This window comes from Echinops telfairi, unplaced genomic scaffold (assembly GCF_000313985.2).
Source record: "Echinops telfairi isolate 266 unplaced genomic scaffold, ASM31398v2 ScPeMD7_7466;HRSCAF=8504, whole genome shotgun sequence".
Taxonomy (NCBI): Eukaryota; Metazoa; Chordata; class Mammalia; order Afrosoricida; family Tenrecidae; genus Echinops; species Echinops telfairi.
Window position 1 is genome coordinate 5,026,787 of NW_022111366.1, and position 19,509 is coordinate 5,046,295.

A 19,509-nucleotide genomic window follows, 5' to 3' on the forward strand; every position below is an offset into this window, starting at 1 on the left:
TCTGTTAACCATCTACTATATCCATTACTAGAATATATCCCAATTAGATATCTGACAATCTTATGATAAGTAATTTTATACTAAACGACTATTTCCCATTATTGTTGAAGCTATTATAAACTCTTTTTGTCTTGACTGGATCCACAATCAATGCTCATGGAACCAGAAGTCAAGAGATCAAAAGATGTATTGCATTTAAATAAATCTGATGCACAAGACCTCTATAGAGTACTGAAGAGCAAATATGTTACTTTGAGGACGAAGGTGCACCTGACCCAAGTGAAAGCTGGATATTGAACAGGGAAGACCAAAGAAGAATCACATTTGAATGATGGTGCTGGAGAATACTGAAAGGATAAACCAATCTGTGTAGGAAGAAGTAAGGCCAGAGTGATCCTTACAGGCAAGGATGGCAAGACTTTGGACGTGATGTCAGGAGAGACCAGTCCCTGGGAGGAAGGGCAGTGAAAAAGAGGAAGGCCCTCCATGAGATGGAATGACCCAGTGGTTACAACAATGGGCTCAGGCAAAGGAGCAATTATGATGACAGCACGGGACGGTGCAGTGTCTTGCTCTGTTATGCATGGGGTCGCTATGACTCTAGGGCACCTAACCAACAACATTAGACTCTTTGACAAAATCGTTTTCTCCACAGATAGTACAATTGTAAATTCCATCCCGTTTTCACCCCAAAACAGTAAGACCTGGCAGGATTTCTAATTAGCAGAGTGGAATTGAAATAGAATTGTGGAGAAACAGAATTAAAAGAAAATGGAATTTTTGCAATTACCTTTTGAAGCCCCAAATACTTACAGATGACCTCTCACCCACCCCTGCATAATCTCTTTATTTCCACATAAATTCCTAGGTCAGCTAACTGAAAATTTTCTGTGACTACATCAATTTAAAAACTTTTGAGATCATGTCTTTTCCCATTTCATGACCATGGGGGCTCACTGGAAAGACTATGTTCTGAACCCTCACTATGATAAAGGGATTAACATGACATGTTCATTAAAAGATGGCAGAGACAATGGTAGCTCTTTAGCACGTTCATAAAAAGATTGGAAACGTATCTAGCAGAGCTTCCTATAACTGGACACTTAAGAACAAACAAGGTCCAAATGGTACAAAGCCAAAATGGTTGAAGTAGACATTTAAATCAAGTAAAAGACAAATCCATAACCACTCTATATAACACAGGTCAGCCTATTACCTCTTTAATTTTTTCCCTTTTCTTTCTTATGTCATCATCTTCTGGGTCTCCACCATTTATTCCTACAAGGTTGGGTATAGGGACTGGTGGCAGTGGCTTATTCTCTTTCGTCTTCATTTCTTGGGCTACCTTATTTTTCTCTGTCTGAATTTCTGCTCGGATTTCTTCCCTTGACTTTTTCAGTTTTTCTTTTGCTTCTTCCAGGGCTTTCTCATGATCGGCTCGGATCTTGTTTCTCAGACGTTCTTCTTCTTCCCTGGGAAGGAGAAAAAAAAAAGAACGTCGACCTTTAATCATAGAATTTAAAGATTCCTCCGCCCAACCTCAGTGGTTACTTTTTACTCCTATTAAATATTTAAAAGTGTCAGTGCCAAAGAAGCAGCTATACCAAAGAACAGGATAAACATAACTTATTATGAGGCAGAACATGAACCACAGATGCTAACGAGCATACACGTCCCACTGGGCGGAAAAATAAACTAGAAAGTAAGTTACAATTTCAAGGCTGAGTAAGAACAAAGAAATCAAGTGCCTTATCGAGTAGGAACATTAAAAAATTACAGGCCAGTGATAAACTACATGGAGAAGTGAAGAAAATAAATTATAATTAAGTTATTAGAGAAACTAAGAAATCGGAGTAGATCTCACGCATAGTGACCATATAAAGACAGTAAAACAGCCCCGTAGGACTGCCACATCTTTCTCCTATAAAGATGGGTAGGTTTGAATTATAGACCTTTTAGTTAGCATCTAAGCCCTAAACCACCTTTAAGCCCTTGTCAAAAATACAGATTCCTAAAAGAGGATAAGTCAAAACCTATTGCTATAAAATCATATAAATTTTTATTTAACCAAAGTATCAAAATCTAAAGCAATTGTTTCTCCATAGAATCTCCATCAAGGTCTATGTATTTCTGAAGGTGGTGTTTCTCTCCCTCTAACCCTTCCCTGAAGAACTCCCACCCTCTTGACTTACACCAGGCCAAAATGGCAGTTCTGGCATTGAGAGACTCAAATCATGTTCCCTTTGGGAATGTTGAGTTTGGGGAACAAGAAGAAGTCTGAAGGGGCAAGATCTGGACTATAGAGTAGATAGGATACGGTTTCTCAATGAAATTCTAGGACCACCCTTGCTACCCTGAAAGATACAATAAAAATCCTCAGGGCAAGTTTCTTAGCCTTTTTCTCATCAATGCTGTTTTCCTAAGACATCCCCGTGGTCTTCCTGTGTATTTTGAGGAAATACATCAGAATTAACACACAAAATCTTAAATGAATCTCAAAGGTATTATTATGCTAAGGAAATAGCCAGTCTCAAAAGGTTACATTTAAATTATTCTATTCATATTACATTCTCAAAAAGACAAAAATTGGTGATGGTAAATGGATTGGTGGTTGTCAGGAGTTAGGTTGGGTGGCAGAGCTAGCTATAAAGGAATCCACTCAAAACTCACTACTATCGAGTCGATGCCCCTGTGGGCTTGAGAGTGTTACTCTTGACTAATGGAATTTTTATGTATCTTGCTAATAGTTGTAGTGATGTCAACGTGGTTGGGCCGGGATTCTCAGTGATCTGGCTCTCCTCAGAGCTGTGACCTGCAACCAATCTAAGTGGACAATGGAAAAGCTTGCTTGCTTTTTGCTGGGTCTGCATCCTGCAACTGGTTCATCATTTGACCACTGGTCCTTTAAACTTGAGTCAGTGAGCCATCAAGCAGTCTGCCATCTTATCTACCAACCTGAGAGTCATTAACTTCTGCAGCCATAAACCTGCTGTCTGATTCGTTGATAATGGGTTCTTCGGCCCCTACAGATATGCAAAGCCTCCTCCTGCCTGGCATCTGACCCATAGACTTAGAACTTTCCCATCTCCACATAAATCTGTGTCTATATGCATATATCAGCTTCACTAGTTTTACTTTTATAAAGAACATAGCCAAAGACAACAGTGGTTATAAAAATGTGCACATATGTTAAAAACCATAGAACTGTATGCCCAAAAAGGGGTGAAATCTATTTTATAGTATATATTAAAAATAAAATTAATCTCCCAATAAAGCATTTTAAATCAATAAAATTAATGTTTGGAGAAAAAGAACAGTGGCTTGCTAACAGCGCAAGGGCACTCGTGAGCAAAATAGCAAAGAGGGCTGCGGGGAAGGAATAGTCCTTGGAGCCTGCATACAGACTGGACACAGAACCCATGGGAGGACAGGGAGGGGCCCAGGATGGCCCCTGGGTGTAGCCAAGAAAAATTCAACAGCCAGTCTACTTCAGGAAACTCAGGTAGATGGGGACATCAAAGTACACAGTGTAAGTGAAATATCAGAAAAATAAAGTCATAGGCAAGTATTATTACTCAGTAGACTTGCACCAAACCCTTTATCAACAGAAATACCTTGTGCCTAGCCCGAGAGAAAGATCATATTCAGCTATGCTAATCAAGTTTTCCAGCTGCCCTTGCCACTAGGAGTATCCACAGAACCCCATGCTAGCCAGAGACAAACAAGGTACTGAGAATCATTGCCCTTTAGAGATTAAATATTGGATCGTGACCTTGGCAAAAAGGCTATTTTAGATGCTATGACCACCCGACCCGCTATTTACCCAGCCACCTATTCTTGCCTTCAAATGTAGTTGCTGTGCCTCATGTTGTGGCAGCCATTTTGCAGGCAAGAGGCACCAGGCCTCAAGTCAAATGGCCAATATGGCCAAGGAGAGGAGAGGAGGGAAAGGTCTGCTGAGTGCTGCCAGGGCCCTCAACTGATCTCAGATTCTATGGAATGCCTGTCATGGGATGTCCTGTCCCTTTCAGCTAAGAATTTTCCCAAGTCACCTATTCACCAAGCAAACATGCACATGAAGTCGGAGAAGCAGAGAGGTGAGGACTACACCTCAAGCAAGGGCAACAGCACAGGAGAGCCTGGACTGGCTCCATCAAGGGCAGTTTCTATCTAGTTTCAAACCCCATCTTACCCCTCATTACGGATGAAGAGCATTTAAGCCCCTACCTTTTTTGCAATGGTTAATCTTCAACTGCCTTCAAGTTAAAGCCAACTTGTAGTGACCTTACAGAACAGTGTCCCATGGGGTTCTTAGGCTGGAATCTTTACAGAAGTATACTATCACACAGATGGGCTAGTGGATTTGAACTGCTGACACTTTGCTTGCGGCCAATCACTTTAATCACTGTGTTACGAGGGCTCCTACTTCCATAAATAGTCCAGTATTAACACACCACTCTCTGGTGAGGACTAAGAATCCAGGCCATAACACATCCCACACACGTCTCAAAAACTTCACAAAGCGCATGAACATTATCCGTGTCTAACAAGCCCCCTTTTCTACACAGAACTCCATTTAACGTGCCATGAACACCAAACAAGCAAACTCACTGCCATCGAGTCAATGTTAACACTATAGGACAGGGCAGTACTGCCCCCACTGAGTTTCTGAGTCTGTAACTGATTACAGAAGTGGAAAGCCCTGTCCTTCTCCCTCAGAGCTGCTGGTGGTCTCAGGCTACCGATCCTGTGGATCTCAGCCCAATGCATAACCACTGTGCCACCAAAAGAAAAACCAATCAATGGACTCATCGGACCGATAGGGTAGAGAAGAATCGCCTTGCCCCCAAAAAGCTTCGGAGGCTGTTCTCTTTACAGAAGCAGACAGCCCTTTCTCCCACAGAGTGGCTGCTGGGTCCAAATGACTGACATTTGGGTTAGCAGCTGAGCCCTTAACTGTTTGTGTCACCAAGCCACTGTTTGGCTGTATACTAGGTCTATGTGACCTCTCTTGAGCCTCCTTTTCATCTGTGAAGAGGGTCCCCACCATCTTCAAAAGATTGCTCTGAAAATTGAAACAGACAAAACATGGGTTTCAAAATACATGAGAATCTAAAGATCTCATCACTTCAAACATTTCCTTCCTCCGCTTACTGATTATGCTCCTCTTCCAACCCAATGCTTCTCCCTGCCACACCGTGTGCCCTGTAGTATGTGAACACACACACACACACACACACACACCTTGCCATTTATGCATCTGGGTGAACATCAGGTTCCTGAGGAAACAGTAATCTAGTGATGTCTTGCAATGGCTGGGTTTCTCTGGGCTTGGTGACAGGAATAGCTTCTGAACACACCTACAAAGAGTCAGAGGACAGCAAAACCTCTTCAGATGAGGGCTGCCTCTTGTTGAAATGGAAGGCAGCTGTGCCCTCTCTCCACCTTCCTGTTCCTTTGCCAGCACTGATCTCTGCTCACCCATCTAGGTCAGCGCTCCAGCTCACTGCACTTGTAACTTCTGAGACAAACCTGGAGGACAGTCTATTCCCAAACTGCATGATCTCCAACCCTGTAGTCTTGAAAACTGCCCAGATAGTAGCTGTCAGCCCTGGTCTTTAGGGAAATGAATGTAAGGAGAGACTGTCTGTTCAGGGCCTCCCCATATATGTTTCAGGATGGCTTGAAAACTGCTCAGCACCGGAGTCCCCAGTTGCAGGCTGACAAATGCCAAACTGAGGGACACCCCCCCCCCACCCTCAAGCCTGCCCCAGTTCTCATCAGGACTCTCTGCCCAGACCCCATGTGCTCCCTCAGCGTAGGAACTGGGTAGGTCTTTCTGTGCAAGTCTCCTTGAGGACCTGACAAAGAATAAAACCCTAGAATCAAAGCCTCCCTTGAAAAACAGCAGCTTTTAAAAAAAGCTATAGAAAAAAATTAAAATATGTACTTCAGAAGTTGTAACGCACTATGATCACAGCTTATATTATACATAAAATGCATGTGAACAAGAAGGCAAAGGTAATATGCAAGAATAAAAGTAGCTTTAAATTACTTTGAAAAAGTAAAAAATATGACTTCTTTCCAAAACTCCAAAATGGTCTAAATGTCCATTTAACATTTCTACTTAATAAATCCAAAATAGAAGGAAGGGTTGGTTCCAGTCCCTACAAGACTATTCCTCGTCATCCCAGTAATGGCAGCTTTTCATATTATTTACACAGGTTCGCAAATCAAAACCTACCGTATATACTCGAATATAAGCCAACCCGAAAATCAGCCAAAGCACCTAATTTTACCACAAAAACTGCATTAAAAATGTGCTGAAAAACTCGGCTTATACACAAGTATATACAGTAATCTACTTTAATAACCTTCCAGGAGTGTCCACATAGCCACAAGTAGGGCCCCTCCGAGCCATTCTCCATATACATTGTAGATCTTAATGGGTTTTTTGTTTTTTGTTTTGTTTTCAAAAAAATCCTAGTATGGCCTACCAAGAGATCCTCTATGTGTTCCCTATCTTATCTCTCCAGCTTCATCTCATATTTGTGTGCCACACACCTTTCAGTTCTTTTATATTCCTTGGTGTTGGCTCGGTTTAAAACAGTAGTAAAATTGCTCCACTTTCAAACCACTGTCAATCATAACTTCTTTAGCTTTCCCCTAGATTAAATTCCTCTAACATGAGTACAGTCTCATGGACATTGTAACTTTTTCTCACAATACTCTAACATACTGGCTGTTTTACATATGTATCCTTTGATCATTATCTTTCTCCCCTGGGAAGATCACAGGCTCCCTAAATTCAGAGATCTAGTCTAATTTTACTTTAATGTATCCCTATGCCTACCACAGTAAAAAGAAACTATTTATTTTGGCCAGCCCTGGTGGTGTAATGGGTTACACGTTGGGCTCCTAACTTAACTTCAAGGTCAGCAGTTAGAATCCACCAGTTGCTCAGTGGGGTGGGGGAAGGTGTGGCTTTCTGCTTCCCCAAAGATTTACAGATTCACAATGCAAAGGGCAGTTCTACCCTGTGCTTTAGGGTCATTTATGAGTTAGAATCAACTGGATGGCAGTGGTTTAGTCTGTTTCAAAGTGCAGGTGAATGTAGCAGTCTCCACAAATGATAAAGCCCAGAGAATGTACTTGATTCATGTTTTCTTTTTCTTCCTTGTTTATAATCACAATATTCATTCAGTAGCACCTTAAAATTTTAATCTACTGGTTCATCTCTTTGTAGTTCAATGTTTTATTTCCATTCTGATCTCCTTTCAAAATCTTATTTTGGGAGGCAAATTTCTAAGTTACATAAGTTTGTCATCCCGTTTGGACTTTTATTTTCACTCAGATAATCTTTCTTTTACTCAATATATTTTTAAGACATGCTAAACTCTGATATATTCAACAGGTAATCATATTAGCTTTCTATCTACAAATCTCTCTTCATCAATGTCATGTCCTTCCAAGGCTTCAAATAAAATTTAATTCAATTTTTTTAAAAATCTACAGGATCTCATGAGATTTAAAAATCACACTTCTAATTATATCTTGATGTGTACTATTTAACTCACTTTTTAATATCCTGTATCATTATGTTTTATTGCTATTTTGTTATCTTGCTTCTATCCTTCAACACATTCTTGGTCTTCAAAAATCAAAGTTAAATAAGAACAAAACAGATACCAGTACACACTGTGGCTCAGCTGGGCCAAGCACTGGCTTACTTAGTTAAGATTATTTTATTTGATTTACACACTCATCTCTCCATCTTATTATAAAGCACCTATTAAACAACACCCCTTTCCATCTTATTATGAAGAAACTGAGGCACAAAAGGAAAAAAATAAGTCAAATCTTGTAGCTAGTCAGTAGAGAACTTAAATTCAAATATGTACATTCTGCCTTCCTAAACAGTGCAAATACTGTCTTCACAGATGAGAGATGAATTGTATGTAACAGCTACTCATAACTGTCTCCTAATGCCTTTTATCACTTCTTTAGTTCCAGAATCCTCAGTTTTTAGCTAAACAAATGCTCTTGCTAAATAAAAACTCGTATTTTTTAGCTTCCACTATTGAACATTTCCTACAGAATTTTGTATGTAATCAGAAAGAAAGTCCTATCTTGCTTTAACCACTGTAATTTTGTATGCCTGCTTTTGGAGGGTTTCTTTTTTTTTTTTTTGGCTTTGCATCTTTGTAGGGTTTTGTTTTGTTTTGCTTTGGGGGAATTGTAAATAACCTTTAATTTTAACCGATTCCCTTTCCATCCTAGACAATCTCATTCTGAGACTCGTTCCAGTATCTGAGAACTAATTAGCCAGCAATAAAATAACTGATAGATTTCAATCTCCAATTAGAATGTTTAAATAAATCATGTTTGAAAGCACTCCAGGAGGGCAAATACAGTCCTCAAGTACACAGAGATAAACAAAACTGCATGGAAATTTTGTTTGGGAAAGATTAAGGTGACTACAGAAATAGTTCCTTTACATAGTCACTTTTTCCCTGAGCTTTACAGAAAGTCTCACTTACACTTAATAATGAATAATGAATTAAATACGTCTCTCAAAACTTCCCCCACCGCCACCCTCACTCATTCCCTCCCTTGCTCCTTTCTCCACGGCAGTTTTACAGGTGCTACCCGTGCTGCCGTCTCTACTTCCGTAACCTCATGCATCCCTCCTTCCAGCCACACACACATTAAAAACTGCTGGTTAAGTTTATCCCTCCTTTGAAATTGTCTCTTCCTCATCCTTGCCTTTCCAGCAAGCCTCAGATAAATGGCTTCACCATCCTCAATGCATTCTCAAATCTGCATTCCATTCTCCAGATCACTTTTACTGTACACTGTACTCTTTCTATTTAATAGTATCCAATTGCATTTTCTCAACAATTACATCAAAATGTAGTCTTTACCATGTTACTGAATACTCTAGTTCCACATTCCTAACTAACATTTTGTAAGGCAACAGTCTTTCTGTTCAGTATTTGTTCAAAATGTATCAACTACATTATCTTGATACTATCAAAATACATACAACCAGGCTCTACCAGGTTAGTGAATATTCCAGATTCACATTTCTATCCCTGGGTAAGATATTATCATAGAATATTTGCCAAGCACTTTCAATGGATCCAAAAGGGAAAAAAATGGGTCCAAAAGAGAATGAAAAATTACAAGCTAAGCTCATTCATGAACACAGATGCAAAAATCTCAAAATAGTAACACAATGAATTAGCAGTATTAAGTAGGAGGGTGTTTCATCATAACTAATTGGATTTGTCCCAGAAATATGATAACAGTTTAACAACAGAGAAATCTACCAATGCAATCGAAAGGTTTAAAGTAAAAAAACTACAAAAGCACTCAACAGAAACCAAAAAATAAAGTGGTAAAATTCAATATTCTTTTCATTCCAGATTTTAAAACTTCATTGCAAGGGAGGAAAAAAAGGACTTCTTCAGCCTGATGAAAAGTATCTTCTAATAACTACAGCAAACATCATTCTACTAGTGAAACAAGAGAAGTATTCCCTTCAAAACAAGGGAAACAAAGATGCTCACTTATCCCAGCTTCCATTTCACTATGTTAGAAGTCCTAGCCAGCAAAGAAAATAACAATAGCATACAGGGCTGAAAAGAACAATGAAAACAAAACACTTGTGTCACAAATAATATGATTTCTACATAGAAAACCCAAAGGAAGCTACACATTTTTAGAAAAGTACAGCAACGTAACGGCTAAAAAAAAAAAACCAATATAAAAGCATTTCTATACACCTGCAACGCAAAACAAATTTTTCTTAAGGACACTATATATTCACAACACACATAAGCACACATTTAAAACAACAGATGTTTGTGACCTATATGAAGAACACCATAAAACTTTACTGTAAGATATTCAGTAATACCTTTAACATGTGGAGGGAAAGACCAGAGTAATAAATTAAAAGACTAAATATTGTCAAGATGTCAACCCTTCCCTAATTCATCCAAGATGCAATGTGATTTCAATCAAAATGCCAGAGAGCATTTTAAAGACCTAGACAAATGGAGGAATATAGCACTTTCACAGATTGGAAGACTGAATAGCTTTAAGATCTGAATTTATCCAAATTAATGTACATATTCATCATAATTCCAAAAGGTTTTTTTACCCAAAAAAGGGTTTTAAAATCTACATGGTAATTCAAAGGAACTAAAACAGCCAAAGCCTAAGAAGAAGAGTTTGTTAGGAATATCAAGAAAACAAGGGAGAAAAGAAAGGAAAGGAAGGAAAGAAAGACAATGATGAAACAGACAATTTTCCTCTAGTTCCTAAATGCTTCTCCCACCACCCCCCCACTATCATGATCCGAACTCTACCTTGCAAGTCTGGCTAGACCAGAGGACGTACACTGGTACAGATAGGAACTGGAAACACAGGGAATCCAGGGCAGATAATCCCTTCAGGACCAGTGGTGAGAGTGGCGATACCGGGAGGGTGGAGGGAAGGTGGGGTAGAAAGGGGGAGCCGATTACAGGGATCTACATATCACCTCCTCCCTTGGGGACAGACAACAAAAGTGGGTGAAGGGAGACTTCAGACAGTGTAAGATATGACAAAATAATAATGTATATATTATCAAGGATTCATGAGGAAGCGGGGAGTGGGAAGGGAGGGGGGAAATGAGGACTGATGCCAGGGGCTTAAGTGGAGAGCAAATGTTTTGAGAATGATGAGGGCAACGAATGTACAAATGTGTTTTACACAATTGATATATGTATGGATTGTGATAAGAGTTGTATGAGCCCCCAATACAATGATTTAAAAGAAAAAGGTTCTCCACCCCTGATCAAGAAAACAGTGCATCCTATGATGAATGACCTCTTAAAATGTGTATGAATGCTATTTTTAAAAAAAGGGAAAAAAGAAAGAAAGGAGAGAGAATAAGAAAAAAAGGGCATGCTAAGCAGAGTGTGAGGTGGCATGCAGTTGGTGCCTCACTAAAAACTAGCAATTCAAACTCACCCTGAAGCAACTCAGAAGAAAGACCCAGTGATCTGCTTCCCTAAAAATTACAGACTCCTTCCCTTCCCACTCCAAACACCAAAGCAAAAACAAACAAAATGCATAACATACCAGTTAACGAACAGTCTGATATTGGCTGCTATGGAGGTATGGTAGAGACAGTACAGTAGGAAAGATAAAGCAGAACAAGGAAGTCCCGGAACAAAAATGGATAGGAGCAGAGGTACCTTCAACCCAGTCTCAATCCTCTATGAGGTTTTTCATATTTCAAAAAACATTATCAATCCATTTTTCCTAGAGCATCAAAAATTTTTCAATGTAAATTCAGATGACAAATCTAAAAAAATAAGGGCGATTAATTGAAAATATTTTTCAATTTGTGAAATGCATGCGGTGTTCACCTATATGACACTTTCTAGAAAAAGAAATGTATAAAGTGAACTCTTTCCCATGAGGTGTAATACCAGGACTACTGGATAGAACTGTTCACACAGAGAAAAAGCTTATAGAAACTATCTTTTTAAACTCAGGAGTTTCCCTAGCTCCTGCAGTGTAGCATTTTACCTAAAGTATGTCTATTTGCAGGTCACAAAGAACTCATCAAGCAGCAATTACTATCCAACTTCTCTTTCTGAATGTCCCAGTATCTGAACTCTCACACTATCCCTTTCAACAATAACTTAGGTTTAGCTTTGAAGTAGGGAGATGGAGACAAAGGATATGTACAAACAATAAACTCCTTTTTTCCCTCTGATGGATTCAAAGTATTTATTTTGGTTATCTTTTTATCCTTATGATTTGCACCTTACATGATTCAATTCCAGCTGAGTGCCCATTCTTTTCAAGTTCAAGGTAGAGAGAAAAGGATAAACGCACAAACACAAGATCTAGTGAAGACCTTCTTTGCCTCCAGCCCTAAACATCAGGCACTAGCTTTTACTTGCTATATTGGGCATTTGCTTGCTGTTCCCCCTTCCCTGGCAACCTACACACATTTCTCATGCCCAGCTTCTATGGATTATGTCTAACTCCATTTTCCTCTGGGTGTCTGGGTTCCCATCCTGATCAGCTGCAATACCTTCTCCAAACCTGCTTTTCCTATCTTCCACCTACTGGAAAAGTTCCTTGAACTAGAGATAATGTAGCAAGCATGCCTTACATAACTCTGTTCCATCAAAGATCTTTTTCCATTTACCCAAAGCAAAAAACATATAGAGCAAATAACCTGCACCTACTTAAAGATGCTGGCCAAACTGGCAGTAGAGGGCAGGACAAAGTTTCCTTTAGACTTGAAGAGGTTCTTCATCAATACCACGCGTTCTTTCTCTGTCTCAGACCCTAGACCTATCAACGAGGGCAGAAATACTAGCCTAATTCTAGTAAGCCATGTTAACAGAAAAGAGCTTACCAGGCTTGCTGAAGCCCACCTCAGGGCAACCCATCTAGAGGTTGGGGAACAAGGATGAGTAAAATTGCAAGTGGCAACAGGGATTAAACAAAAGCCTTCTAAATGGGAATAAGAAATCAGTTCAAGGTTCCAAAGTCCTAATTTTCTGATTAGGATGAAACCTTCTTGACTAGGTTATTTAAGTAAGTAAAAACTTAAATAAAATACTCGCTAGAACATTTTATAAATCATTTTATTGGGGATCCTACAATTCTTAACACTATCCATACATACATACATTGTGTCGAGCACATTGTACATTTGTTGCCATCATCACTCTCAAAACATTTGCTTTCTACTTGAGCCCTTAATATCAGCTCCTCATTTTCCCCCTCCCTCCTCCTGCTGCTCCTGCTCCTCCCTCCATCATGAACCCTTGATAATTTATAAATTATTATTTTGTCATACCTTACACTGTCTGAAGTCTCCCTTCACCCACTTTTCTGTTGTCTGTCCCCCAGGGAGGAGGTTGTAACAGTAGATCCCTGTAATCGGTTCCCCCTTTCTACCCCACCTTCCTTCCACCCTCCAGGTATAGCCATTCTCACCACTGGTCCTGAAGGGGTCATCTGTCCTGGATTCCTTGTGTTTCCAGTTCCTATCTGTACCAGTGTACATCCTCTGGTCTAGCCGGATTTGTAAGGTAGAATTGGGATCATGATAGTGGGGTGAGGAAGCATTTAAGTAGAGGTAAGTTGTTTGTTTCATCTTTGCTACCCTGCACCCTGACTGGCTCATCTCCTCCCCACGACCCTTCAGTAAGGGGGTGTCCAGTTGCCGATAGATGGGCTTTGGGTCTCCACTCTGCACTCACCCTTATTTACAATGATAAGATTTTTTGTTCTTTGATGCTTGATACCTGATCCCTTCGACACCTTGTGGTCACACAGGCCTGGTATGCTTCTTCCATGTGGGCTTTGTTGCTTCTGAGCTAGATGGCTGCTTGTTTATCTTCAAGCCTTTAAGACCCCAGATGCTATATCTTTTGATAGCCGGGCACCATCTGCTTTCTTCACCACATTTGCTTATGCATACATTTGTCTTCCTTGCTAGAATATTCTAATAACAATTTCCTTCTCTACCTTGCCCACACATTGTTACTCTAAATATGACCCTGAACAATATGAACGTAATCTTGTTGAGCCTCAATTTTCACATCTGTAGATTGATAGTGAGACTAACTTATTGCAAATATTCCTTCTATGAGCCTTTAACACAGAATATTCTTGGTAGGTCACAAAAGTTATAGATAGGTTAAAGATACCGTTAACAAGCAGAAATCATGCTGTAAGATTGATCTGCTATCTGATCTGATAGTTTCTAACTTACAAAGCAAACGTTCCTCACAGAAAACACATTATAAAAGTATCTGTTTTAAATAAGCTCTACCCAAAAATAAGACAGTGTCTCTTATATTAATTTTTGCTCCCAAAGATGCGCTAGGTCTTATTTTCAGGGGATGTCTTATTTTTTCCATGAAGAATACTGTACACATTTATTGTTGATATCCTTATTATCGGGGAGGTCTTATTTTCGGGGGGATGCCTTATGTTTCAGTGAGAGGCAAAAGTGTAAGTAGGTCTTATTTTGGGGGGATGTCTTTCTTTTGGGGAAACATGGTATTTTAAAATTTTTAGTATGTATCTTTTAAGCTAAAAAGCAAATACTGTGTGAAATTCACAAAACAAACTGCCTTCTTAAAGACTAATTCTGACCTCAAATATCCAAACATAAACAATGTAAAAGGTTACACTTAAAAAATGAACACAGTTCCAATCTGGCATCACAAAATGCTGACTTCCAGATGAAACAATGACAGTCCCTGAGATATGTTCAATATCCAAAAGACTAATGAAAACTTACATTTACTTAGCATATCCTCTACAAAGCGACTTAAAAGTACTGAGGTCTGTGTGGTGTAGTGGTTTTGACACTGGACTGCTAACAGCAAAGTTAACAGTTCAAAACCACCAGCCTCACCACAGGAGGGAATGAGGCTTTCTGCTCCCACAAAGATTTACAGCCTTAGAAGCACACAGAGGGCAGTTCTACCCTAATAGGGTTGAGAAGTGACTCCATGGCACTGAGAGAGTGAGATGTTTATTTGGGCTGTATGGTTAAAAAAAAAAAAGTAAGCTACATGATCTGAGGCAAGTTAAATTCTGTGCCCCACGTTCTCCAGCTACAAAACTTAAATAAGTAACATCTACTACACAGAGTGGCTGAATGTCAAGTGCCTTAACTTCTAAAGAGTGTCTATTTTGCACTTAATAAGATGTCTATGTCTTAGGGCAGGGGGTCACACTCTTATTTATCTTTAAGCCTCTAGCAAGTACCAATGGATATTTACTGAGATGATCAGCATTCTTTACTCCTGAAACTAAAAATGTACACTTCAAATTGGTAATATACTGCTTCTTTAAGGCTTTTTTGACTCTCTGATATGCACCTTTTACTTATTAAAATGGCAAAATCAAATTTTTCCCTTCTCCCTAAAAGATGAAGTGATAACTTCTAGCATTGCAAAAGCCAAACCAAACGCAATCCCATCATGTCAATTCTGACTCACGCTCACTCTACAGGGCACCTTACCAAAACTGCTATCAGCACAAATATCTTTACCAAGTGCCTCCTGTGTATTATCTAGTAATGTACAAACCAATGTATGAATTACAAGTCAATATGAAGAAAACAAAAATCCTCAAAACTGGACTAACAGACAAACGCAGGATAAACAGAGAAGCGATTAACACTGGCATAGATTCCATTTTACTTGGATCTATAATCAACACTCCCGAAAACAAAATCAATGTATTACACTGAGTAAATCTGCTGCACACGTGCTGAGGCGCAAAGATGCTGCTCTGTGAACTAAGGTGGATCTGACCCCAACCATGGCATTTTCAATTGCCTCACATGCATGTGAAAGCTGGACAACGACTGAGGAAGACCACAGAAGACTAGATGCATTTGAATTACGATGTTGATGAGCACACTGAAAGTGCCATGAAAGAACAAGTCTATCTTGGAGGAAGTACTGCCAGAATTCTCCTCAGAAGTGAAGATGGAGAGACTTTGACTCACTGATTTTGTATAAGTTTGTCAAGAGAGACTGTCCCTGGAAAAAGATATCATGCTTGGTAGAGAACCAGAGACAGAAAGGAAGACCCTCAACGAGATGAACCGACACAACAGCTGAAACAATAGCTCAAACACAGCATGTGAGGATGCACAGGACGGAACCGGATTTCATTCTGCTGTACTTAGGGTCGCTATGAGCCCAGCCTGACTCAATGGTACCTAACCACGAGCAAGGCCCAACAACACAACTGTTATAGACATCTCTCTAGGTAATTTCCCTAAAATTTCCCTTCTCATTTTAACTTTGAACCTTCTCTTTTTTTTTTTTTTGCTTTCTCTAATTTCTGCCTATTGACTCACACCCTACCTCTCTCTAGCCCTTTCAAAATGACAGCTTACTTGATTTATTTGGTTTCTCTGTAGGATGCAATCTCTCTGACTGGCCCCTCCCCTTACCTTTGACCTCTGCAGCTCACAAGCTAATGGCATACCTCCACCCTGCATCTCAACATTTTATACACAAGTAGTCCTGGTAGTGCTAAAGTTCAAACCCACCAGAAGCTACACACACACAAAAAACAAAAAAACCTACTATGTGTACCTTTAATGAACACAGCCTAAAAAAACTTTATGGGAAGTCACCATGAGTAAGAATCGGCTCAGAAGCAGACAATGTTACAAACCAAAAAAAGAGTTCCTGCATGGCACAAATGGTTAAGCACTGGTTGGGACTACCCAGATGCACTGCTAAAGGAAGGCCTGGCAATCTGCTCCCAAAAGATCATAGGCTTGGAGCGCATGGGATCACCACTGAGTAGGAATCAGCTCGACAACGGGGAGTTAGGTTTGGTTTTTATGACACTATTTACAATTCATTCCATTATGATATCTTGAACCTAGTGATGGGGGACGATTCACACTACTCACATGAGACAGAGTCATTACTCATAGTATCTTCATGGGACTGAGTGCAACTGCCCTATAGGGTTTCCCAGACAATAATCTTTATAGGAGGAGCAGGTTATTCGGTCTAGCCCCTCCAGAGGTCATTAGGGAATTCGAACTGTTGACCTTTTAATTACTAGAACATTTAACCATTGCTTCAAAATCGACTCGATGTCACACATTAAAACAGAGATCATACAGCTATAGGGTTTGTCCCCACAGACATCAAGAGCCACACACTACTAGCACTACTAGATCCAAAGTAACAGTCAGTCTCTTGCTACTTGGATTAGAATCACAACTACTCAGTAGACAAAAGTGCTAATAAAAACCAACACAGTGATGTGATTTAGACTTCAACTCTACACAAAGCAAAAAAGTGAAAAGTAACTTTAAATCAGAGTGCGCAGTGAAGGCAAGGAAGCCAGTAATAACTTCTAGGTGCTCATTTAGATAATTCATAAAACCTAGTGGTTCTAAATGCACTATTGGCATTTTGGGCAGAATAATTCAATTATTTGTTCTGCAGAAATACCAAGGCACTGTGGGATGTTCAGCATTCCTAGTCCCCATTCACTAAATGCCAGCAGTTCCTTCCTTCCTACCCCAATTCCCTCACATTTTCAAAACCAAAAAATGTTCCCACCACTCCAAGTATCCTGAAGCTTAAGGGGTAGTACTGACCTTTCTTTTAAACCAATAAACAGAAAATGCTGCAGAGGTACAGTATAAAAAAGCTATTTAACACTGACTTATATTTTTAAATAGCATACTCCCAGCATAAACTTTATCGCCAGCTGTAGTACAAGTAACTGTAACTAAATGTTGAGTTCTTTTAGGTCTGTTTTTTAAACGTCCAATTTATAATCCCTTTCCTAAATTCAAGAACGTTCCAGTATTACTGATGGTAGAATCCCTTCCTCACTATAGAAGGTTCAGGATGTGTGCACTGGCTTCCTCTGAGATCTATTTTCAAAATCTAGTGCTTCAGACTTCATGTTCATTCTAAAAATTGTCCAACCACTTTCTAATAAATATCTTACTAAAATCATTACAGTGTGTTTCAACTATTTGTATTTTAAGTACGTAAGTGTATCATACAATTCTTTTGACAACAAATGGTAAAGGTACTCTGAAAATATGACTTAAGTATTTGCAAGAGAGCTTCAAAAAGGTTTGTGGGAAAATTAAATTAAAAGATAATGAAAACTTTTTGAAACCCCTTTGTCACTGACTCTTCTGTTGATTCTTATACAGCAATTCAATGTAGAATGGCAAATCCCAGACCACCACCACTACTGAAAGATAGGTATCCTAATTACATGCTTGAAACGACAAGATAATATGACTATGGCACAGATGAGTACAACGTAAAAGGCAGAAAGGCAGTCAGTCAGCACATTACTATGACTCATTCAGCTAGAACAGCAGTTCTCAACCTGTGGGTCACAACCTCTTTGGGGGTCGAACGACCCTTTCACAGGGGTAGCCTAAGACCATCGGAAAGCACATATTTCTGATGGTCTTAGGACCCGAGACACCGCTCCTCTGTCTCCAAGTGGGTCCACCCACATGCAGATATGCCCAGATATGAGTACCTGGTGTGAAGACTGTTACCCATGCTACACCATGCTTCAAGACAAATTTTCATTTATTTGTCATTAGAAATAAATATTTCACAATGTATAATTACATATTATTATTGTGATTAATCACTATACTTTCATTATGTTCAATTTGTAACAATGAAAATACATCCTATATATCTTTTTTACATTACAATTCATAACAGTAGCAAAATTACAGTTATGAAGTAACAACGAAAATAATTTTATGGTTGGAGGGTCACCACAACATGAGGAACTATATTAAAGGGTCGCAGCATTAGCAAGGTTGAGAATCACTGAGCTAGAAGGTACTTTCCGGGGTAAGAAACCAAGAGCCTACACCAAAGCACCCACCCACCCAGTCTGCTCTCCTGCAGGGATATTTACAACCTGAGTTCAGATGGCCTGCCAGGCTAACAGCCTCAACTACTTTTAGAAAAAGGCCCTCTTGCTCATCTACCTAAGGCAGAACTATTGCCAAAAAGAAACCACAAGTAACAACATTCTGCAACGTTCTCCTCAGAAAAGGACCACCCCACAGGTACTCATTTTACTTGAAGAGAGCTGCTTAACATTTGACTGAAATTCTACAGGGAAGAGGCCTCATAGACTGCTCCACCCACTACACATCTAGACCTAATAAAAGTTCAGAGAATACAAACAAGAAAGTCAGCAAATGATACTCAATTCCAAATCCTCTCCTCTCTATCTCCTTCATGGTGATGCACATGAGATTCTTCAAGTTACTTCTCTTTTATCCACTAATTTTCTATTGGGCTCCATCAAAAGAAAGCATTAAAGAGAGACATTGAAGGACGAGACCTTGATCTATAATACAAAAGTATGCAAGTCCATTCATCAAGGAGATATGGCAATTACAAATACATATGCATTCACCATCAGAGTTCCCACATGCTCCAAGATGCTGATAGAATGTGGAAACTTAATGGAAATAAAAAGAGAAATCATTCAATACCCACTTTCAATAATAATGAATCTCAAGACAGAAGATGAATAATGTAATAAAAGGGTTTGAACAACACAGTAAACCAAACATCCCATCCGGCAACAGTAGAAAACACATTTTCTCAAGTTCACATGAAACATTCTCCAAAATAGACCTCATATAAAAATTATAAAAGCTACATATTCAAATCCAAATGAAGGGAGAACATGATAGTCGGACAAGAGGAAAGTACAAAGAAATAGAGGAAAGAACTAAGAGGCAAAGGGTAGTCATAGAGATGTAAATACAGACATATAAAGATGTAAATATATTTATATATGACGAGGGGGAAATAGATATATGTACATATATTTATAGGGTGGAGTATTAAGAAAACAGATGGACAGTGGGCCCCTGCACAAGTACTCCCCCAACACAAGAACACTTTGTTCTAACAATTC

The 19,509-nt window shown here is 39.3% G+C and overlaps 1 protein-coding gene across 2 annotated transcripts in view; it reads right to left on the minus strand.

Annotated features, from left to right (window-relative positions):
* MAN1A2 (mannosidase alpha class 1A member 2) overlaps nucleotides 1-19,509 on the minus strand; it is a 179,449-nt gene that overhangs the window by 134,421 nt on the left and 25,519 nt on the right. The window contains exon 2 of one of the 2 annotated variants that reach the window (XM_045283724.1): nucleotides 1,346-1,472. In XM_045283724.1, the coding sequence (XP_045139659.1) occupies nucleotides 1,346-1,472 (127 nt within the window). Of the gene's footprint in view, nucleotides 1-1,216; nucleotides 1,473-19,509 lie in introns of both variants that reach the window. The other variant, XM_004714870.4, reaches the window with a different exon arrangement.